Raw genomic sequence first — 25,548 nt, forward strand, 5'->3', positions numbered from 1 at the left:
GTATCTTGTCTAAGTAAGCATAAAACTGGGTACGTGGTATATTAAATTGTTTACTCAATTCCTGAAAGGATTTCACTGTGTGCGAAAATTGGTCTAGAAGGCATCCAACCACACTTAACCCTTTGGTCTCCCATACACGAAAAGGCAAAGACTCTATGCCTGTAGGAAAATCAAGATTTCCTATCAGAGGTATATATTTAGGATCAGGTTGATACAGGTTCAAATGTTTAAAAGCTAGCTTCCATGCTCGCAATGAATCTTTGTATAGAATATTATATTTACCAATGGTGGTAGTTTATTCCTATCCGTGTAGGGAAGAGAGGATATATTAATATCCCCCAGAACGGCTTGTTCTAGATGTTTATGGTAAAAATGTGCAGTATCAAGCTGCCAGTCAAGTACTAATCTAATAAGAACAGCCCAGTTACAGAATCTAAAATCTGGTAATCCCCGCCCGCCATCAGAATATGAGGAACCGAGTTTGCCCGCTGCAATAAGTGTTTTTTTGTTTTTCCAAAGAAAACGTTTAATAGCTCGATTAAGTAATAGATCTTCTCTATGAATTAGAAAAGGTAACATAAATAACGTGTATAAAATTTGTGGTAGTGTAACCATCTAAATTAAATTAATACGACCTAATAAGGATAGTGGCAGCAGGGATCAACTATCGAGCTGCTGGGATGCCTGTGTACTACATTGTCTCTTAATATTTAACTGATAAAGGTAATTGGGATTCTGGTGGAGAAAAATACCTAAGTAGGTTAAAGATGAAGTGACCACTTTAAAAGGATATATTGTTCTACTATGCGGATTTTGATATATTTATTTTATAGCCTGAAAAAGTACCAAATTTTTCTATAATATTAAGAATTTTAGGAATGGAATTTGCGGGATCATCTACAAAGAGCAACATATCATCTGCATAGAGTGCTAAGTGATGATGAGAATCATTAATATTAATTCCTGCGTGAGCTTGACGTAATTTATGAGCCAATGGCTCCAGTGCCAGATCAAATAGAAGGGGTGAGAGTGGGCAGCCTTGTCTGGTTCCTCTTTGTAGAGGAATGTCACCTGAGAAAAAAAACATTATTCGTGCCATCGGTGCCGAATAAATGTTAGACACCGTCTGTAAGAAAGACCCATGTATGTTAAAAAGTCTCATGGTATTCAGAAGATGTTGCCATTCAACACAATCAAAGGCCTTCTCTGCATCCAAGGATAACAGGAAGGCCTCCTTTAGCTGGCTATTTGGATCATTTCTACTGAGCCAGTAATGGTTGATTATATGTAAGACTCTACATAGATTCACCACCGATGATCTACTTGTAATGAAACCTGTCTGATCCGCGTGTAGGATATCTGGCAAGAGTGGTTGCAATTTTGAAGCTAAAATCTTCATGTATATTTTATAGTCCGAATTAAGTAGCGATATTGGACGGTAAGATTCGGGCATTGTGTGATCCTTACTTGCTTTAGGAATAAGAGTAATATTAGCTGATGAGAAGAATACAGAAGGGGTAGCCTTTTCTATGAAATATATATTGAACAATTTCACTAATAGTACTGATACCTGTGGTTGTAAAATTTTATAAAATTCGATTGCAAGGCCATCAGGCCCAGGAGTTTTCCCCAAGGAAAGTGAGGATATTGTATTATTTAGTTCTTCTATAGTAATGGGAGAGTTCAGATTGGATAGTTGTTCCTGTGATAACTGAGGAAGTTTAATGTTTTCCCAAAAGGATGCAGTGATTGCAGAATTAATATCCGATTGTCTAGTATATAATTGCTTATAATAATCTTCAAAACAGGTAAGAATTTCCTGGATTTTTGTAAAAGTTTTCCCCTTATAAGAGATAGAAGCAATATTTTTTTTAGTAGATCTTTTAATTTACCAAGGAGGCCATAAGTTTACTTGACTTGTTTCCATAACGTAGATATATAGTTTTGCTTGAGAAGACCCTGGGCTGCTTGACATTCCAAAAAGGTATCTAAAGACGTTTTAGCTGCCATATAGAGATTATAATGAAAAGTCATTTTAGTTTCACGACATGTCTGATACGCGTCTGCTACTTCTTTACTCAAAGAAATAAATCTTTTATGTGCCTTCCGACGCACATGTGCTACATATGAAACTATCCTACCCGTTAAAACCGCTTAAGCGGTCTCCAAGAACAGCTCCGGCATAGAGCTATGTTCTTTGTTATCAGTAATAAAATCCATCCATGCATGCAGAAGAAATTACGAAAAGAATCTGATCTATATAAATGGGCAGGAAATCTTAATGTGTTTCTATTCGAGACTGGGCTATCAAGTGCAAGAACCAATTCAACCGGCGCATGATCTGATAAGAGAACACTGTAAATCTTATCTGAGTGTACTTTAGGAACCAAGGCATCAGATATTAGAAACATGTCTATACGTGAGCATGAGGCCTTAGCCTTTGATATACATGTAAAATCATTATCAGTAGGATGTCTTAATCTCCAAATGTCACTGACCAGTAGATCAGCGAAAAGCCTAGAGAAGACTGATTTTTAAAATTTGCCCGCATATCTATTTACCACATTTTGGAAAGCCCTCAGGACCGGTCATCCTATCACACAGTGGATTTAGAGTCAAATTAAAATCACCCCCTATAATCATATAAGAACCCAAAGATGGCATCATTCTTTGAATAAAGTTGTGACAAAAATGTTTATCTTTTTTATTTGGGGCATATATTACACAAAGTATATGTACGTGTCTCTGTCTTAGCTTGCACAATTAAATACCTGCCCTCTGGATCTCTCAGGGTCTGTAAAATTTCAACTGATTTTCTCTTCCCAAAGAGAATTACTAAACCTCTACTGGCATTGGTATAATATACATATTGGAGTTCACTCACCCAATCACTCCTCAATTTTTCATTCTCTGTATCATTAAGATAGGTTTCCTGTAGCATAGCTACATCTGCATTAAGTCTACGCATTTGTGTCAAGATTGCTTTTCTTTTAATCGGGGAGTTAATTCCACCAACATTCCACAAACAGAATTTAAGTGTCATGTCGGTTTAGTCATATGATGCAAAAAACTGACCTAGAGGGAGGGAGAGGAGGAGGAGAGAGAAAAAAAAAGGGGAGGGGGGTAGGAGGGAGGTAGGGAACAGAAGAGGAGAAGTAATCTAAATCTGGGAAGCTGAGAGTGACAATCGAGTAAAACATTCCATTTCTGATCACTAAAAAATATATAAGGACTATTTGTCCAACATATGCATAAGCAAACCCACAACTTTTTAATAGCTTCTAAATGAGATCTATACTCTTTATGAAAATACTTTAAAACACATTTTTTAAATTCAACACTTATATTCCAAAAAGTAATCCCTGTTAACAAACCCAAAATTAAACTAACAGATAATACCATAAACATTTCGGACCTTCGCATAAGAACCCTATCGACCTAACTCTGTCTGTGCTACACGATTAGGTGAGTGTCTAGGAGATATTGCAGTAGCTTAAGATATTCTCTCACCTCCCCAGGTAAGTCAAAAAACCTAGGGCCTGCTGTTGTTTTCAATTTTGCTGGGTAGAGCAAGTATTCCTTTTGTCCCTCTTTATTAAGAGCAGTACATATTGGAGAGAATTCTCTCTGGCGCTTCATTAATTCTACAGAGTAATCTTGAAACAAGAGGATTTTTACCTTGTTATACATTACAGCAGGAATTAAGCGGTATGCTCTCAGAACAGATACTTTCATCTGAAAATGTAAGAATTTAACCATTACCTGGCGAGGGGGGTTACCCTTCTCCACCAGTCTCTCTGGCCCAATTCTATGGACCCTTTCAACACTTCCCCTAAAAAGAGAGGGCTCCAAACCTAATAAGGTGGGGAGAGTAGTCTCCACAAAGGCAAGAAGTTCATTGTTTTTCACTGCCTCTGTTACACCTACCAGACGCAAATTATTGCATCTGGACCTATTTTCCAGATCCTCTAGACGCTGATGTAGTGTAATATTTTGAAGATTTAAGTCTTCCAACTTTTTAGAATTAGTAGCAGAGATATCCTCCAATTCAGAGACTCTCTCCTCTACTTCAAGCATTCTCGCTGAAAATTGTTTAAGTTCACCGGAGATACTGTCTACTCCTTTCTGAAGATTTTCTATTTTTGGTAACAAAAAGTGAGGATATTTGTTGAACTATAATATGTGTCTCACTCGTGTTCACATTCATATCTGGGGAGCCCCGTTGTACAGCGATCTGCATTTCAGAGTTTTGTTTAGCCCTTCTATCACTCGTTTTACTTTTTGAGGCCATTTTGGACAAGTCCAAGTATTTATCCATACAGTTAATTTGGTAGTGTAAAAAAAAAAAAATTGTAACTATCTATGCCTCAGTGGGAGCCTCCGTTGTAATTTTCTTACTTTTTATCTTTTTATCTAACCATCATGACTGAAAGTGAGGTTAAAAGGTGAGAGAGAAGAGAGAGAAAAAAAAAGAGAAAATTTAAATCCGTATACTTGTGGTATTGTGAAAAGGAGGAATTAGCAACCAATTCCTTGAGTGGTTAAAAGGAGAGAAAAAAAAGGGAGGGGGAAGTGTAGTGAAGGAGTGGGGGAACACTAAAAAAAAAAAAATCTGTGATTTCAGTTATGGATGACAGTCATGGTGGAGACAAAAGAAAACAATCTCAAATGGTAGATGAGGCAACCAATTGGTACCGTTTTAGTAAAACAGCTTTGATACAAAATTAAGTGTTTAGTGTGTCACACTACTAATCTTTAGAAGTTTAGAAGAGTCTAGAGACGTTAAATCAATGATGATACACAATCTATCCCAGTTACTGTTTTGTTTATACAAAAAAAAAAAGGTAATAATTAAAAAAAATAAAAATGAAGCTAATTAAGGCCCTGTTAACAAACTCAACTATCTTTTCCTTCCCTTTTTCTCCCTTTCTTTGAATACGAAAGCAGAGAGTAAAAAAAAACAAACAAAGAAAAAGAAAAAAGCAAACAAAGATAAACTAGCAGCATCCACAGGGGTTAATAGCACCTACAATATTATAATACAAATCTAGCCGATTATATTGTTGTACTATCAATACCTTATGCTATGCGACTCTACTATCCAGACTGCAATTTCTACACTGTTCCCTTATTTTGGCTTAGAACAGATAATTAGTTGCCAAGGATAGAAAAGGCACAATGTTTCTTGTTCCTCAAAATGTTAAGATACAGTGTAAGAGTTTGTACTCTACTTATTAGCTCTCCTGGAGCCTTTGTGATTTATGCTTTAAGCAATGCTTTATATAAAAGGCAGCCAGGGATTAGTTAGCCAACATTACTAGTCAAGAGCACTGCCTCTCTAGTTTTTTCATGGTTTTTTTTCTGTACAGGAGAGAAATAAAGGATTATGAGGGAGGGAAACAAAGTGTTATGGTCTTTTGCAGACAGACCTAACTCTAGCTTTTATAATACAGAGCAACTTTCAGGGTATAAGAAATAGTGCATTACATTTATGACAATAATCCCCACAAACTTGACAAGGGTGTTTTAGACAATTTTGAATGATTTAAACCAAAGTCCAGTAACATTGATAGAAAAGTCCAGCATCTGCTACTTTACAAGATAGGGCTACGATCTTAAGTTTTATCTTTAACTTTTTTTTTGCCCCATAAGCCTTATCAATTAATATCCTCTTGGCCCTTCTTTTCAATTCTTGTCCTTTTTTATAAAGATGCTTAGTAGCCTTATAGGCTTTACCTGTAAATAAAAGTCAGAAAAAATTAAGTCCCACTAATATTCAAAACAAAGAGGAAAGGAACTTAAATGTCTATTGGCCAAATTTTTACAGTGTTACCAGTTGTTATCTTGAAGCGTGTCTACGAAGAGTCAACCCCCCCTCACGCAGCACTAGTGGGAGGGGGAGCGCGAGACAGGTTCAGCTAGAGAGAAAGGAAACCGGCCTTCACATAACCAATCCGGTGTGGAGGAAGGAGAGACAGCCCAGCGCCCGGAGAGGCAATCTAGAAACTAGTTGCTGTCTGTGCCCTCCTCACAGCACCGGTGGGAGGGAACAACAGGGCCGTGGAAAATTGCAGGATCCGGGGTCTCTCCACCTCTCTACTCTCCTCCGCGGGACCAAGGGGCCAGTGCACCGCCAACCGAACCTCCGCCTGTCAAAAAGCCTCCACTCCAAACCGGCACAGCAGGTACAAAGAGAATGTTTGACGTTTGCCCAAGTTAGGGCCCGGTTCAGATGTAGGGTGCACGGTTCTCCCCTCAGGTACCTGCAATTGTAACAGGGCCAGCCACCGGACAGATTCCAGCCCAGTAGGGCTCCCAACCTTCACCGGACCCTGTCCTTAGTTTCAATGGAGGGGCACCACCGCTCAAGGAAGGTGAGACCTCCTTTCTCAGAGTACTGCTTCTTATACAGGTGTTCAGATAGTTCGTCCTTCCAAACGCTGCAACGTGCAGCCCAGTGCAATGATATGGCACTGTGGGGTTTCCTGGAGCGGTAAACTAGCTGTACAAGCCGTCCGTGGTCTAGGGATTTTAGGCGCAAAGATTTCGCCAATAGCTTGGAGTGAGAGTAATGCAGAGCAGGTGTTTCAGACGACCAGACACCTGAGCTCCTCCCAGGAAACTAATCCGCATCAGTAAGAAACATTTTTTAAAAAACCTGTCTTCCCAAACATAAATTTCATACTGAAACTGATAGTCTGCAGAAAAGGGAAATATACATAGACCAGACTCTTGGCAAATATAAGCAATTACATATATTTAAAACTTTATAACATAAAGTGCCAAAAATAGCTGAAAGTGTCTTAAAAAAGTATACATTCTTAACAGAAGACACCCATCCACATATAGCAGACAGCCAAACCAGTACTGAAAAATATCAACAGAGGTAATGGTATAGGAGTATAACGTTAATCTGAAAAGGGAGGCAGGGGATGAATCCCTGTGACCGATTACAGAGAGCCTTTGAAAGGATTTCCCATGGGTGAATCCACTAAATAAACAGGCAATACTCCCTTCGCATCCCTCTGACAAACTATGTACTCAGAGAAATTGGGCTTCAAAATGCTTAGAAGCGCCTATCACAGAAGAAATCAAGCACAACTCACTTCACCACCTCCGTAGGAAGCAAAGTTTGTAAAACTAAGGTATGTGTGTGGTGGGAGGTATATTTATAGGCATTTTGAGGTTTGGGAAACTTTGCCCCCTCCTGGTAGGAACATATATCCCATACGTCACTAGCTCATGGACTCTTGCCACTTACATGAAAGAAAAACTTGTGTCAACTTGTGTTACACCATACTGCGGTAAAAGTTGCTGAACTATCATTTGGATCCATTCTTTGCATTGCAAGCTGGTACCAGCCCCGGAACTGCACTGGGTAATCTAAGACTGTTTCCTATGATGTGTGTCTTCAGAACATAAAGACTATCCTTCTCTGGACTGTGCCTTGACTGTTGGAGTTGAGGACCTGTTACACGCTGTTACAGAGTCATCAACAGCTAAAAAGGGGGGAGTATTGTTTTAACTTGTTTACTTATATTGCTTGTTTTGTATTCTCTTGTAATTGTGTTATATTTATTGATCATATTAGTTATAAGAAGTCATATAGCTTTGTCTGCAGAAAACTATGCCTTATTTGTATTAGTACACATTGTAGTTTATGTACTTAAAGTAATCCGTCAGATAAGTGTAACTCTAAACCTTGCAGTATTGTAACAAATTGTATGGCCCACTGAGAATAGAGAATATGTTTGCAACTTTATAGTTTAAAGAAAATGCTGCAATATCTTAGAATATTCTAGACCCTTCACCATTATAGAATATTTAAGCGAAGGAGGGATATATGTGTCTTACAATGAAGAAAGGTATGAGAACAGTAAGTTTTGTAGGAATTTCCCATTGTAATCATTCCTTAGTATATAGTCAAACTACTTACAATAAAGAGGTTAATAACACAACCTCAGCTAGAAATGTATATCAATTATACAGAAAAATATGAGTTTTGGGAGTAGTGTAATTATAATGATATTGATGGTATATTTTCTACTTACAATGGCTCTTATTGGATCTGTGTTATGAAAGCAAATGCATTTTTCCCTTTATTAACTGGTATGGTTTCTGCTATTTGAGTTTTGTAATTCAAGGTGTTTGTCAACAAAAAGGAATTATCTTACCATAAAGATGTGTTTACCTTTAAAATATTGTAGTTTCAATAATGTTATGATTGTATTCTTTCCTCAACAGGAGTGCGAGAGAATTTAGGTTGCATTAAATAATAAGTAAAGTAGTAGTGTTTATATCAGATGAGACAGGTGATTATACTAAGATCTTATTTGGAGAATTATAAACATTACAGATAGTAGCTTTGCAGAATAAAGAAACACTAGGTTATTTTTTTTTTAGTAGTTCAAGGAGAAAGTGTGAAGAAATTAATTTAAAGAAAATGCTTTTATTGACTGTTTTACTTTTAATTTTTGTTGCAGGGCCGGCCTTAGCACAAGTTACTTAGCATAGCCATACAGTCTCTTGATGAAGTCTAGCAGTTTTTACTTGCTTAGTATTCATGTTTAAGGCATCATTTAAATTGTATAGAGAAGCTGTGAGTTATTCTCTATAAAAGTATAATAAATGTATTTAACTTGCATTATATATCCACAATGTTTTCCTGGCTTTAAATGACATAGGATAAGTTAAAGTTAAAGGAAATTGTGATGCTTAAAAAAAGATAATCTGTAGGGCATAATTGTGATTGTATCAGGGTGCATGCTCATCTTGTGCTGTTTTCTTTCCTTCTTAGACTCCTTTTGACTTGAGTGTCTGTTGCTATGAGGATCAGCCTGTTTCCCTTGTCTACCCCATGAACAAACCATCATACTTCCAGCATGTATCTGCAGATGGAAACTTTCTCAGGTGCAAAGCACCCTACTGCAAATGGACTATGGTATTGAAGCACAGTGTCTGAGAGAGGTGGAGCTCTAAGAGGACAAAGACTGCTCTTAAAGTGATCAGAGGCCACCCAGAGATACTTATGCTGTTCCCATGTTATGCTTCATTGTGGAGATTGTACAGAGCAGGTAAATGTCAATGCTATTTGGAGATGCTTGCTATGAAGGTTGAAAATTAAAGATGCAGTGTTGTTTGGGGGTAGATAGGGGGCTGGTTGGGTCTTTGTGCAGATAGATCAGTATTTGGGTAGACAGAGTATTGGAGAGACTGTACTCATGTGCAGTGACATATTGTACCCAATTGGCCTTTAATAGTTAACTATGATAGCAGTAAATGTGAATGAATTACTCTACAGTATTCTCACATAGATTCATGTTATACCGTAGTATTAGGCTTACATTGTTGTTAATAGATATACTAATCTTCTGTTCCTTTTATATAGTTGTTTAATTTTCATAGTATTGGAATGTAAGAATATATATATAACTATACTGACACCATTCTGTGTAAGCATACCATTTTAAAATGAGTTCATTATATTTCTTCATAATGTGTTTTATTATGCTGTGAGAACATATGCTGACAGAGTTTCATATAGTTTCATATGCAACAATTGTATTTCAAGAGTGGCCTTTCTATGTCCTGGTGATGCGCCTGGATACACCGTTATCTAAAACTGTTTCTCAGTATAAACTCCTTTTCTTTCATGTAATTGGCAAGAGTCCATGAGCTAGTGATATGTGGGATATACAATCCTACCAGGAGGGGCAAAGTTTCCCAAACCTCAAAATGCCTATAAATACACCCCTCACCACACCCACAATTCAGTTTTACAAACTTTGCCTCCTATGGAGGTGGTGAAGTAAGTTTGTGCTTAGATTCTACGTTGATATGCGCTTCTCAGCATTTTAAAGTCTGATACTCTCAGAGTACAGTGAATGTCAGAGGGATGTGAAGGGAGTATCACCTATTGAATGCAATGGTTTTTCTCACGGGAGATCTATTTCATAGGTTCTCTGTTATTGGTCATAGAGATTCATCTCCTACCTCCCTTTTCAGATCGACAATATACTCTCATATTCCATTACCTCTACTGATAGCTGTTTCAGTACTGGTTTGGCTATCTGCTATATGTGGATGGGTGTCTTTGGGTAAGTATGTTTTCATTACTTAAGACACTCTCAGCTATGGTTTGGCACTTTATGTATTAATATAAAGTTCTAAATATATGTATTGTACTTATATTTGCCCAGTGGCGTCACTAGGGTTGGTGTCACCCGGTGCGGTACGTTATGGTGTCACCCCCCCCCCCCAGAAAGCAGACACACACAAAAACACAGGCAAACACACATACAAACACTCAGACACACTTAAAACATACTCAGATGCACACACAAAAACACTGAGACACACACACACACACAAAATCTCAGACACACACATACAAAATATGTAAACTGCACTGCATTAATTATAAAGCTCATGCCTAGAGCTGCTCCCTGGCTCAGCAGAGCATCAAATAAAAGATAAACAGAGCACTCTAAAAATAAATCACTAAAGAAAAGTTTTAGGTGCAAACTATGAAAATTCTGCTCTCTGACTCTGTTCCAAGTCTGTCAGTGCACAGCCCCGAGCTGCGTGCCTACCGCTTCTTATGGCCAATCACCTCTGCACTCTGCCCACCCCCAGACCCCCGCCCGCCCTCCTACCTGTTCAGTGTGCACTTAGTGTACAGTAACCGTAATGGTCTGGTGGGCATCATACGTGGCTCCTTCACTTTAAAGACAGTGTCAAACAGTCATGCGGTCAGGTACCAGGCATCCCCTCATGATTTGCCAGTTCCCGTTTAGAGAGACAGCACAGCAGTGAGTGACTCCACTGCTCCACTTGTCACTGAGCAGTGAGCACAGATAGGCAGGCAGGTTTAGGCTAGCAGCGCAACTTTGCAAGCCCCACGGCATGCCCACAACATTCATAGCGAAATTGGGCAGGGGAGAAGCAAAGTACAAACAAGCAAAAGCAGCCGGGAAAACTATTTGTTGAAATTGCAGCACTGGCTCAAGGGGCAAATAAATTGTGTGTCTACATCTTCCCCAGTCCCACTAATGTTCACAAATGCCAACCCCTCTAATAAAAAAAATCTCAACATTGTATTTCTAGTGACGCCACTGTATTTGCCATAAGTCAGGTTTATGTATATTTCCTTTTGCAGACTGTCAGTTTCATATTTGGGAAAAGCATTTTTTAGGAAAAAAATTTCTTACCTGGGGTATAGTCTTTTTTTTTTCAAATTGACTTTTTCATTAAATTTTGCAGGCAAAATTAGGCTCGCAAGGGCGCAAAATGGTACATTCGATGACACAAAATTCGTCATTTCCGGCATCTTAGTTGATACCGAGTTCCTTTCACAAGGTTGCGTATTCAATGATACAAGTGTGTCATTTCCGGATGTTGTTAGCGCTAAAAAAACATTCTGTTTGTTTTGTGCATCATACTTGGCGCCAAATATTTTCATTATTTAAAACCCCATTCCTATATGACTCTTGCCTTTTTCTCTATCAGAGGGCTATGCTGTTTGCATTTTTTCCCAATCCTGAAACTGCCATATAAGGAAATTGATAATTTTGCTTTATATGTTGTTTTTTCTCTTACATTTGCAAGATGTCTCAATCTGATCATGTCTCAGAACCCACTGTTGTAACCCTGCTGCCTGATAATAGTTCTACCAAAGCTAAGTGCATTTGTTGTAAATTTGTGGAGATTATATCTCCAGCTGTGGTATGTAATAGTTGTCATGATAAGCTTTTACATGCAGAGAATGTGTCCATCAGTAATAGTACATTGCCTGTTGTTCCTTCAACTTCTAATGTACAAGACATACCTATGAATTTAAAAGATTTTATTGCTGATGCAATTCAGAAGGCTTTGTCTGCGATCCCGCCTTCTAATAAACGTAATAGGTCTTTTAAAACTAATCATAAAGTTGATGAAATTTCAAATGACTGACAACATACTGAATTATCCTCCTCTGTCGAGGATATATCTGATTCAGAAGATCCTTCCTCAGATATTGACACTGACAAATCTACTTATTTATTAAAAATGGAGTATATTCGTTCTATGTTAAAAGAAGTGTTGATTACATTGGATATGGAGGAAACTAGTCCTCTTGATGTTAAAACTAGTAGACATTTAAATTCTGTTTATAAACCTCCTATGGTTACTCCAGGTTTTTCCAGTTCCTGATGCTATTTCTCATATGATTTCTAAGGAATGGAAAAGGCCTGGTACTTCTTTTATTCCTTCTTCAAGGTTTAAAATATTGTATCCTTTGCCAGCAGTTAGATTGGAGTTTTGGGAAAAGATCCCCAAAGTTGATGGGGCTATTTCTACTCTTGCTAAATGCACTACTATTCCTATGGAAGATAGTACTTCCTTTAAATATCCTTTAGATAGGAAACTTGAATTCTATCTAAGGAAAGCCTATTTATATTCTGGTCATCTGCTCAGGCCTGCAATTCCTTTGGCTGATGTTGCAGCTACATCAACTTTTTGGTTGAAAAGTTTAGCGCAACAGGAAACTGATACTGATTTGTCTAGCATTGTTTGCTTGCTTCAACATGCTAATCATTTTATTTGTGATGCCATTTTTTATATCATCAAAATTGATGTTAAATCAAAGCCAGCCCCCAAGTCTGCTTGAAGGTGCGGCCCTCATTCCAGCTCAGCTGGTAGGGGGCAGATTAAGGTTCTTCCAAAAAATTTGGGCAGATTCTGTCCAAAATCAATGGATTCAGAGTATTGTCTCTCAAGGGTACCAAATAGGATTCGGAGTAAGACCTCTAGTGAGAAGATTTTCCCTCTCACACATTCCAGCAAATCCAGTAAAGGCTCAGGCTTTCCTGAAGTGTGTTTCAGACCTGGAGCTTTCAGGGGTAATCATACCAGTTCTGTTTCATGAACAGGGTCTGGGGTTTTATTCAAATCTATTCATTGTCTCAAAGAAAGAAAATTAATTCAGGCCAGTTCTGGATCTGAAAATTTTGAATCGTTATGCAAGAGTGCTAACTTTCAAAATGGTGACAATAAGGACTATTCTGCCTTTTGTTCAGCAAGGGCATTATATGTCCACAATAGACTTACAGGATGCATATCTTCATATTCCGATTCATCCAGATCATTTTCAGGTTTCTGAGATTCTCTTTTCTAGACAAGCATTACCAATTTGTCGCTCTTCCATTTGGCCTAGCGACAGTTCCAAGAATATTTTCAAAAGGTCTCGGTGCCCTACTCTCTGTAATCAGAGAATGGGGTATTGTGGTGTTTCCTTATTTGGACGATATCTTGGTACTTGCTCAGTCTTTACATTCTGCAGAATCTCACACAAATCAACTAGTGTTGTTTCTTCAAAGACATGGTTGGAGGATCAATTTACCAAAAAGTTTTCCAGATAGATTCAATGTCCATGACACTGTCTCTAACAGACAAGAAAAGATTAAAATTGGTTTCAGCTTGTCGGAACCTTTAGTCTCATTTATTCCCTTCAGTAGCTATGTGCATGGAAGTTTCAGGTCTTATGACTGCAGCATCGGACACGATCCCCTTTGCTCGTTTTCACATGAGACCTCTCCCGCTTTGTATGCTGAACCAATGGTGCAGGGATTATACAAATATATCACAATTAATATCCTTAAATCCCAATGTTCGACTATCTCTGACTTGGTGGTTAGATCACCATTGTATAGTTCTAGGGGCCTCTTGTTTGTCCAACCTGGACTGTAATCACAACAGATGCAAGTCTTTCAGGTTGGGGAGCTGTCTGGGGATCTCTGACAGCACAAGGGGTTTGGAAATCTCAAGAGGGGAGATTACCAATCGATATTTTGGAACTCCGTGTGATTTTCAGGGCTCTTCAGGTTTGGCCTCTGTTGAAGAGAGAACCGTTCATTTGTTTTCAGACAGACAATATCACAACTGTGGCATATGTCAATCATCAGGGTGGGACTCACAATCCCCAAGTTATGAAAGAAGTATCTTGGATACTTGCTTGGGTGGAATCCAGCTCCTGTCTAATTTCTGAGGTTCATATCCCAGGTATAGACAATTGGGAAGCAGATTATCTCAGCCGTCAGACTTTACATCCAGGGGAGTGGTCTCTCCATCCAGATGTGTTTTCTCAGGCTTTTCAGATGTGGGGTCTTCCAGAAATATATCTGATGGCTTCTCATCTAAACAAGAAACTTCCCAGGTACCTGTCCAGGTCCAGGGATCCTCAGGCCGAAGTAGTGGATGCATTGACAGTTCCTTGGTGTTACCAACCTGCTTATATTTTCCCGCCTCTAGTTCTTCCAAGAGTGATCTCCAAAATTATCATGGAACAATTGTTTGTGTTGCTGGTAGCTCCAGCATGGCCTCACGGGTTTTGGTATGAAGATCTTGAACGCCAAGTGCTTAGTCAAAGGATTCTCTGACCCAGTGATTAATACTATGTTACAGGCTCGTAAATCTGTTTCTAGGAAGACTTATATTTCATGGTTTTGTCTCATAAATTCTCTTGGCATTCTTTTAGAATTTCTAGAATTTTACAGTTTCTTCAGGATGGTTTGAATAAGAGTTTGTCTGCAAGTTCCTTGAAGGGACAAATCTTTGCTCTGTTTTATTTCACAGAAAGATTGCTAAGCTTCCTGATATTCACTGTTTTGTACAGGCTTTGCTCTGCATCAAGCCTGTCATTAAATCAATTTCTCCTCCTTGGAGTCTTAATTTGGTTTTGAAGGCTTTAGAGGCTCCTCCGTTTGAGCCTATTCATTCTTTGGACATTAAATTACTTTATTGGAAAGTGTTGTTCCTTTTGGCCATCTCTTTTGCTAGAAGAGTTTCTGAATTATCTGCTCTTTCTTGTGAATCTCCTTTTCTCATTTTTCATCAGGATAAGGCGGTTTTGCAGACTTCATTTAAATTCTTACCTAAGGTTGTGAATTCTAACATTAAAGGGACACTGTACCCAAAATTTTTCTTTCGTGATTCAGATTGAGCATGAAATTTTAAGCAACTTTCTAATTTACTCCTATTATCAAATTTTCTTCATTCTCTTGGTATCTTTATTTGAAATGCAAGAATGTAAGTTTAGATGCCGGCCCATTTTTGGTGAACAATCTGGGTTGTCTTTGCTGATTGGTGGATAAATCCATGCACCAATAAAAAAGTGCTGTCCAGAGTACTGAAACCAAAAAAAAAAAAAGCTTAGATGCCTTCTTTTTCAAATAATGATAGCAAGAGAACGAAGAAAAATTGATAATAGGAGTAAATTAGAAAGTTGCTTAAAATTGCATGCTCTTTCTGAATTACAAAAGAAAAAATTTGGGTACAGTGTCCCTTTAATAGAGAAATTGTTGTTCCTTCCTTGTGTCCTAATCCCAAGAATGCTCCTGAAAGATCGTTGCATTCTTTGGATGTTGTAAGAGCTTTGAAATATTGTGTCGAAGCTACTAAAGATTTCAGGAAAACTTCTAGTCTATTTGTTATCTTTTCTGGTTCCAGGAAAGGTCAGAAGGCTTCTGCCGTTTCCTTGGCATCTTGGTTAAAGCTTTTGATTATTCAAGCTTATTTGGAGTCAGGTCAAGTCCCGTCTCAGAGAGTTACAGGTCATTCTACTAGATCAGTCTCTACTTCGTGGGCTTTTAAGAATGAAGCTTCAGTTGATCAGATTTGCAAAGCAGCAACTTGGTCTTCTTTGCATACATTTACTAAATTCTACCGTTTTGATGTATTTGCATGTTCGGAAACAGTTTTTGGTAGAAAAGATCTTCAGGCAGCTGTTTCAGTTTGATTCTTCTGCTTATATGTTTTAATTTTTTTTTTTTTTCATTTATGAAAAAAAACGTAATTTTCTGGTTGTTGTGGATTCTCTAGTGACCCTTGTGTGGAGTTCCACATCTTGGGTATTACTAGATCATGGACTCTTGCCAATATGAAAGAAATGGATTTATCAGGTAAATTCTTACATAAATTATGTTTTTTGAGTATTTTCTAACTTATGCTGTGTAAATGGTGTGATTATGATAGGTCATTGTTTAACCCCATATACTGTAACCATTGTCTATAAAAGTCTGTGATGCCTTATAATAAACAGAACAGTGCTTAGACTTTACTTACTGCCTGTCTGATTGTTGTTCCCGAGATCTCGCCAAGTAACCCATTCAGTTCCAGAAAGGTGTAGAATACAGCAAAGTGTAAAGTGATACCCCCGATTATAACGCCTAACATTTAGTCTGGAGGACTGAAGCTAAAATAAGGGTTGGAGTCATTAAAGCCGGAGTCAGACCCAAAATGAAAAGGTAAATTTCAGACTTTATGATTGCATTAAAAAGAAGGCAATCTACTTCTAATCTATACTTTCCAGTTAAACTGTAAGATGATTGCTTACCAGGGTGGTTTGCCTTTATGTGTGACTTTATAAGGCGACCGTCTGAAAATGATTTCTCACATGCAGGACAAGTGTATGTTTTCTTTTCCTAGATGAGAAAAACAGTCAGTAGGTGAAATGACATGACTGCAATTCAGTCTCTTGCAATCAAGAATCTGGCTTCAAAATAAGTCATCAACTCCAATACATTTGCAGCAATATAAATGAAATGCCTTTTATGTAACTTACTTAAAGGGACAGTAAAGTCCAAATTAAACTTTCATGATACAGATGGGCATGTCATTTTAAACAAGTTTCCATTTTAGTTTTATCAGCAAATTTGTTTTGTTCTCTTGGTGTTTTTAGTTAAAAGCTAAACCTATGTCGGCTCATATGCTAATGTCTAAGTCCTTGAAAGCAGCCTCTTATTTCAGTGCATTTGACAGTTTTTCAAAGTTAGAGGTTGTTAGTTCATGTTTGCCATATATAACATTGTGCTCACGCCTCTGAAGTTATTTAAGAGTCAGCCTTAATTGCCTGAAATGCAAGTCAGTTAAAATATCCAAGATAAGAAGCCAGTCTGCAGAAGCATAGATACAAGGTAATTACAGAGGTAAAAAGTATATTTCTATAACAGTGTCGGTGATGCAAAACTGGGGAATGGTAAGTAAAGGGCTAATCTATCTTTTTAAACAATAACATTGTTTGTGTTTACTGTCCCTTTAAACCTTACTTGCAGAATGACTTCTATTTATATTCACATTATATTTTATAGCCCTTTGCTTTAATAAATGTAATTGAGAAGGACTTAAAAAGATATATCATAATTATATTAATATATACATAGCATAGATCAGTAAATAACACACAAAATTGTTAAACATATGCATACAAAATGTTTAAAGCCAACAATATATTAGCAAAATGTGCAGGACTGAAGACTTTCTTAAAAGTATATGAAACCCAAAAGTTTTATTTCGTGGTGCAGATAGAGCATATAATTTTAAACAATGTTAAACTTCTTGGAGGAAGCTGAACACATTGGGGTCTATTTATCAAGCTCCAAACTAAAGACCACTGCTCCATAACCTGTCCGCCTGCTCTGAGGCGAAGAACAGACATCACTGAAAATCAACCCGATCGGTTTGATTGACACCCCCTGCTGGCGGCCAATCTGCAGGGGGGGGGGCGTTGCACCAGCAGTTCACAAGAACTGCTGGTGCAATGATAAATGCAGACAGCATATGCTGTCTGCATTTATCGATGTCCGGCTGACATAGCGAATCATGTCAATTTGCACAATGATAAATGGACCCCATTGTGTGAGCCAAGAGGCATATATGTGCAGCCACATAAGTTCTAAATTGGCCACAGGTAAAGGATAACATTTCTTAAACCGAGAAGAAGGGTTAAGAGAGGTACCAGGCTTAGACCACTCTTTAGCAACCACATTAGAGATAGCGTCTGAAATAGAAAATACTTCAGGAGTAATAACAGTACTGTAGTCTTAAATAAAGAATTTAGACGGTTACTAGCTTTATCATCAGGAGGTTTAGACTCCGCAATACCCAAATAAACAAAACTTCCTTTGAGAGAGCGAATATATTCTATCTTAAATAGAAAAAAAAAGAGTATTTGTCTATAACTGTATCTGATGTGGCGTCCTCTGAATGAGAGGAAACCCCATCAGTAGAGGATACATCAGTATGCTTAAGGTCAGAACTTAATTTAATAGGTTTAGGAAAATGTTGCAAAACCCTTTTATGTTTATTTGAAGGCGGAATAGCAGTAGCATTAAAATCTTTCATTTCTGCAGGAATGCTATGTACATTCGACTGAGATGGAATAACAGTGGGTGCATTTGTACTTATAGATATATTATCAGCATTTAACAAATTGTCAAAACAAGAGCCACATAACTGAGCTGAAGAATTTAAATCAGCTTTTTAACAACAAACGCACTTATCTTTGGAAGATACTTGTTCAGGCAGCTCAAATCCTATAGTAACATAAGAGGCAGGTTCAGTTTGAAACATAATTGCAAAAAAACAATATTAGATTTTTTTTTTTAATTAATTCTGCAAATTTATATCCATGCTCCTATATATGATATATATAACAGGCTTGAGAGAATGGGAAACAGAGTAAATATTTATAAAAAAGAAAAACATAATTTATGTAAGAACTTACCTGATAAATTAATTTCTTTCATATTGGCAAGAGTCCATGAGCTAGTGACATATGGGATATACAATCCTACCAGGAGGGGCAAAGTTTCCCAAACCTCAAAATGCCTATAAATACATCCCTCACCACACCCACAATTCAGTTTAACAAATAGCCAAGCAGTGGGGTGATAAAGAAAGGAGTAGAAAGCATCAACAAAGGAAATTTGGAAATAATTGTGCTTTATACAAAAAATTATACCCACCATAAAAAGGGTGGGCCTCATGGACTCTTGCCAATATGAAAGAAATGAATTTATCAGGTAAGTTCCTACATAAATTATGTTTTCTTTCATGTAATTGGCAAGAGTCCATGAGCTAGTGACATATGGGATATCAATACCCAAGATGTGGAGTCTTCCACTCAAGAGTCACTAGAGAGGGAGGGAATAAAAATAAAAACAGCCATATTCCGCTGAAAAAATTAATCCACGACCCAACAAAATAAGTTTATTTCATTTTTGAAAGAATTTTTTTTTTAAAACAAAAGCTGAAGAATCAAACTGAAACAGCTGCCTGAAGAACTTTTCTACCAAAAACTGCTTCTGAAGAAGCAAATACATCAAAACGGTAGAATATAGTAAATGTATGCAGAGAGGACCAAGTCGCCACTTTGCAAATCTGATCAACTGAAGCTTCATTCTTAAAAGCCCACGAAGTGGAGACTGATCTAGTAAAATGAGCTGTAATTCTCTGAGGCGGGGCCTGACCCGACTCCAAATAAGCTTGATGAATCAAAAGTTTCAACCAAGAAGCCAAGGAAATAGCAGAAGCCTTCTGACCTTTCCTAGGACCAGAAAATAAAACAAATAGACTGGAAGTCTTCCTGAAATCTTTAGTAGCTTCCACATAATATTTCAAAGCTCTTACCACATCCAAAGAATGTAAGGATCTCGCCAAAGAATTCTTAGGATTAGGACATAAGGAAGGGACAACAATTTCTCTACTAATGTTGTTAGAATTCACAACCTTAGGTAAAAATTGAAAAGAAGTCCGCAAAACTGCCTTATCCTGATGAAAAATCAGAAAAGGAGACTCACAAGAAAGAGCAGATAGCTCAGAAACTCTTCTAGCAGAAGAGATAGCCAAAAGGAACAACACTTTCCAAGAAAGTAGTTTAATGTCCAAAGAATGCATAGGCTCAAATGGAGGAGCCTGTAAAGCCTTCAGAACCAAATTAAGACTCCAAGGAGGAGAAATTGATTTAATGACAGGCTTAATACGAACTAAAGCCTGTACAAAACAGTGAATATCAGGAAGTATAGCAATCTTTCTGTGAAATAAAACAGAAAGAGCGGAGATTTGTCCTTTCAAGGAACTTGCAGACAAACCCTTATCCAAACCATCCTGAAGGAACTGTAAAATTCTAGGAATTCTAAAAGAATGCCAGGAGAATTTATGAGAAGAACACCATGAAATGTAAGTCTTCCAAACTCTATAATAAATCTTTCTAGAGACAGGTTTACGAGCTTGTAACATAGTATTAATCACTGAGTCAGAGAAACCTCTATGACTTAAAACTAAGCGTTCAATTTCCATACCTTCAAATTTAATGATTTGAGATCCTTATGGAAAAACGGACCTTGAGATAGTAGGTCCGGCCGCAACGAAAGTGGCCAAGGCGGGCAACTGGACATCCAAACCAGATCCGCATACCAAAACCTGTGTGGCCATGCTGGAGCCACCAGCAACACAAAAGACTGTTCCATGATGATTTTGGAGATCACTCTTGGAAGGAGAACTAGAGGCGGGAAGATGTAAGCAGGATGATAACACCAAGGAAGTGTCAGCGCATCCACTGCTTCTGCCTGAACATCCCTGGACCTGGACAGGTATCTAAGAAGTTTCTTGTTTAGATGAGAGGCCATGAGATCTATCTCTGGAAGACCCCACATCTGAACAATCTGAGAAAACACATCTGGATGGAGAGACCACTCCCCTGGATGTAAAGTCTGGCGGCTGAGATAATCCGCCTCCCAATTGTCTACACCTGGGATATGCACCGCAGAGATTAGACAGGAGCTGGATTCCACTGAAGCAAGTATCCGAGATACTTCTTTCATAGCTTGGGGACTGTGAGTCCCACCCTGATGATTGACATATGCCACAGTTGTGATATTGTCTGTCTGAAAGCAATGAATGGTTCTCTCTTCAACAGAGGCCAAAACTGAAGAGCTCTGAGAATTGCACGGAGTTCTAAAATATTGATTGGTAACCTCACCTCTTGAGATTTCCAAACCCCTTGTGCCGTCAGAGATCCCCTAACAGCTCCCCAACCTGAAAGACTTGCGTCTGTAGTGATCACAGTCCAGGTTGTCCGAACAAAGGAAGCCCCTTGAACTAAACGCTGGTGATTTAACCACCACGTCAGAGTGTCGAACATTGAGATTTAAGGATATTAACTGTGATATATTTGTATAATCCCTGCACCGTTGATTGAGCATACAAAGCTGGAGAGGTCTCATGTGAAAACGAGTAAAAGGAATTGCGTCCGATGCTGCAGTCATGAGGCTTAAGACTTCCATGCACATAGCCACTGAAGGAAATGACTGAGACTGAAGGTGCCAACAAGCTGCAACCAATTTTAAACCTCTCTTGTCTGTTAGAGACAGAGTCATGGACACTGAATCTATCTGGAAACCTAAAAAGGTGACCCTTGTCTGAGGAATCAATAAACTTTTTGGTAAATTGATCCTCCAACCATGATTTTGAAGAAACAACACTAGTTGATTTGTGTGAGATTCTGCAGAACGTAAAGACTGAGCTAGTACCAAGATATCGTCCAAATAAGGAAACACAGCAATACCCTGCTCTCTGATTACAGAGAGTAGGGCACGTAGACCCTTTGAAAAGATTCTTGGAGCTGTTGCTAGGCCAAATGGAAGAGCAACAAATTGGTAATGCTTTTCTAGAAAAGAGAATTTTAGGAACTGATAATGTTCTGGATGAATCGGAATATGAAGTTATGCAACCTGCAAGTCTATTGCAGACATATAATGTCCTTGCTGAACAAAAGGCAGAATAGTCCTTATAGTCACCATCTTGAAAGTTGGTACTCTTACATAATGATTCAAAATTTTCAGATCCAGAACTGGTCTGAATGAATTTTCCTTCTTTGGGACAATTAATAGATTTGAATAAAACCCCAGACCTTGTTCCTGAAAAGGAACCGGCATGATTACCCCTGAATACTCCAGGTCTGAAACACACTTCAGGAAAGCCTGAGCTTTTACTGGATTTGCTGGGATTCGTGAGAGAAAAAAATCTTCTCACAGGTCGTCTTACTCTGAATCCTATTCGATACCCTTGAGAGACAATGCTCTAAATCCATTGATTTTGGACAGAATTTATCCAAAAATCCTTGAAAAACCTTAATCTGCCCCCTACCAGCTGAGCTGGAATGAGGGCCGCACCTTCATGCGGATTTAGGGGCTGACTTTGGTTTATTTAAAAGGCTTGGATTTAATCCAATTTGAGGAAGGCTTCCAATTGGAAACAGATTCCTTGGGGAAGGATTAGATTTTTGTTCCTTATTTTGACGAAAGGAACGAAAACGGTTAGAAGCCTTAAATTTACCCTTAGGTTTTTTATCCTGAGGCAGAAAAATCCCCTTTCCGCCAGTAACAGTTGAAATAATAGAATCCAACTCAAACCAAATAAATTATTATAAACCACAGGAGGTTTAAACATTTACTAGTTTTAATGTCAAGGGGACTAGCTTCCTCAATATTCAAAGTAATTAACACTTATTTTAACAAAGAATGAATATACTCCATTTTAAACAAAAAGTACATTTGTCAGTGTCAATATCTGAGGAGGGATCTTCTGAATCAGATAGATCCTCATCAGAGGAGGATTAATCATTATGTTGTCGGTCATGTGAAATTTCATCAACTTTATGAGAAGTTTTAAAAGACCTTTTACGTTTATTAGAAGGCGGAAATGCAGACAAAGCCTTCTGAAAAGAATCAGTAACAAATTCTTTAAAATTCATAGTTATATCATGTACATTAGAAGTTCAAAGAACTGCAACTGGCAATGCACTATTACTGATGGATACATTCTCTGCATGTAAAAGTTTATCATGACAACTATTACAAATTACATTTGGAGATATAATTTCCACAATCTTACAACAAATGCACTTAGCTTTGGTAGAACCGATGACAACTATTACAAATGACATTTGGAGATATAATTTCCACAATCTTACAACAAATGCACTTAGCTTTGGTAGAACCGATGTCAGGCAGCAAAGTTCCAACAGATACTTCTGAGGCAGAATCAGATTGAGACACCTTGCAAAATGTAAAAGAAAAAACAACATATAAAGCAAAATTATCAATTTCCTTATATGACAGTTTCAGGAATGGGAAAAAACATAATTTATGTAAGAACTTACCTGATAAATTCATTTCTTTCATATTAGCAAGAGTCCATGAGCTAGTGACGTATGGGATATACATTCTTACCAGGAGGGGCAAAGTTTCCCAAACCTCAAAATGCCTATAAATACACCCCTCACCACACCCACAAATCAGTTTAACGAATAGCCAAGAAGTGGGGTGATAAGAAAAAAGTGCGAAAGCATAAAAAACAAGGAATTGGAATAATTGTGCTTTATACAAAAAAATCATAACCACCACAAAAAAAGGGTGGGCCTCATGGACTCTTGCTAATATGAAAGAAATGAATTTATCAGGTAAGTTCTTACATAAATTATGTTTTCTTTCATGTAATTAGCAAGAGTCCATGAGCTAGTGACGTATGGGATAATGACTACCCAAGATGTGGATCTTCCACGCAAGAGTCACTAGAGAGGGAGGGATAAAATAAAGACAGCCAATTCCGCTGAAAAATAATCCACACCCAAAATAAAGTTTAAATCTTATAATGAAGAAAAACATAATTTATGTAAGAACTTACCTGATAAATTCATTTCTTTCATATTAGCAAGAGTCCATGAGCTAGTGACGTATGGGATATACATTCCTACAAGGAGGGGCAAAGTTTCCCAAACCTTAAAATGCCTATAAATACACCCCTCACCACACCCACAAATCAGTTTAACGAATAGCCAAGAAGTGGGGTGATAAGAAAAAAGTGCGAAAGCATAAAAAATAAGGAATTGGAATAATTGTGCTTTATACAAAAAAATCATAACCCCCACAAAAAAAGGGTGGGCCTCATGGACTCTTGCTAATATGAAAGAAATGAATTTATCAGGTAAGTTCTTACATAAATTATGTTTTCTTTCATGTAATTAGCAAGAGTCCATGAGCTAGTGACGTATGGGATAATGACTACCCAAGATGTGGATATTTCCACGCAAGAGTCACTAGAGAGGGAGGGATAAAATAAAGACAGCCAATTCCTGCTGAAAATAATCCACACCCAAAATAAAGTTTAATGAAAACATAAGCAGAAGATTCAAACTGAAACCGCTGCCTGAAGTACTTTTCTACCAAAAACTGCTTCAGAAGAAGAAAACACATCAAAATGGTAGAATTTAGTAAAAGTATGCAAAGAGGACCAAGTTGCTGCTTTGCAAATCTGATCAACCGAAGCTTCATTCCTAAACGCCCAGGAAGTAGAAACTGACCTAGTAGAATGAGCTGTAATCCTTCGAGGCGGAGTTTTACCCGACTCGACATAGGCATGATGAAATAAAGATTTCAACCAAGATGCCAAAGAAATGGCAGAAGCTTTCTGGCCTTTTCTAGAACCGGAAAAAGATGACAAATAGACTAGAAGTCTTTTGGAAAGACTTAGTAGCTTCAACATAATATTACAAAAGCTCTAACAGCATCCAAAGAATGCAATGATTTCTCCTTAGAATTCATAGGATTAGGACATAATGAAGGAACCACAATTTCTCTACTAATGTTGTTAGAATTCACAACCTTAGGTAAAAAATTCAAAATAAGTTCGCAGCACCGCCTTATCCTGATGAAAAATCAGAAAAGGAGACTCACAAAAAAGAGCAGATAATTCAGAGACTCTTCTGGCAGAAGAGATGGCCAAAAGAAACAAAACTTTCCAAGAAAGTAATTTAATGACCAAAGAATGCATGGGTTCAAAAGGAGGAGCTTGAAGAGCCCCCAGAACCAAATTCAAACTCCAAGGAGGAGAAATTGACTTAATGACAGGTTTTATACGAACCAAAGCTTGTACAAAACAATGAATATCAGGAAGATTAGCAATCTTTCTGTGAAAAAGAACAGAAAGAGCAGAGATTTGTCCTTTCAAGGAACTTGCGGACAAACCTTTATCTAAACCATCCTGAAGAAACTGTAAAATTCTCAGTATTCTAAAAGAATGCCAAGAAAAATGATGAGAAAGACACCAAGAAATATAAGTCTTCCAGACTCTATAATATATCTCTCTAGATACAGATTTACGAGCCTGTCACATAGTATTAATCACAGAGTCAGAGAAACCTCTTTGACCAAGAATCAAGCGTTCAAACTCCATACCTTAAAATTTAAGGATTTGAGATCCTGATGGAAGAAAGGACCTTGCGACAGAAGGTCTGGTCTTAACGGAAGAGTCCACAACTGGCAAGAGGCCATCCGGACAAGATCCGCATACCAAAACCTATGAGGCCATGCTGGAGCTACCAGCAGAACAAACGAGCATTCCTTCAGAATCTTGGAGAATACTCTTGGAAGAAGAACTAGAGGCGGAAAGATATAGGCAGGATGATACTTCCAAGGAGGTGATAATGCATCCACTGCCTCCGCCTGAGGATCCCGGGATCTGGACAGATACCTGGGAAGTTTCTTTGTTTAGATGAGAAGCCATCAGATCTATTTCTGGGAGTTCCCACATTTGAACAATCTGAAGAAATACCTCTGGGTGAAGAGACCATTCGCCCGGATGCAACGTTTGGCGACTGAGATAATCCGCTTCCCAATTGTCTATACCTGGGATATGAACCGCAGAGATTAGACAGGAGCTGGATTCCGCCCA

At 38.0% G+C, this 25,548-nt stretch overlaps 1 protein-coding gene across 2 annotated transcripts in view; it reads right to left on the reverse strand.

Moving 5' to 3' along the window:
• The window catches only part of ZFAT (zinc finger and AT-hook domain containing), a 478,376-nt gene that overhangs the window by 192,506 nt on the left and 260,322 nt on the right, over window positions 1-25,548 (reverse strand). For both annotated transcript variants that reach the window (XM_053715378.1, XM_053715379.1), the window contains exon 8: window positions 16,373-16,460. In XM_053715378.1, the coding sequence (XP_053571353.1) occupies window positions 16,373-16,460 (88 nt within the window). The remainder of the gene's footprint in view (window positions 1-16,372; window positions 16,461-25,548) is intronic.

Source organism: Bombina bombina, chromosome 5 (genome assembly GCF_027579735.1).
Source record: "Bombina bombina isolate aBomBom1 chromosome 5, aBomBom1.pri, whole genome shotgun sequence".
NCBI lineage: Eukaryota > Metazoa > Chordata > Amphibia > Anura > Bombinatoridae > Bombina > Bombina bombina.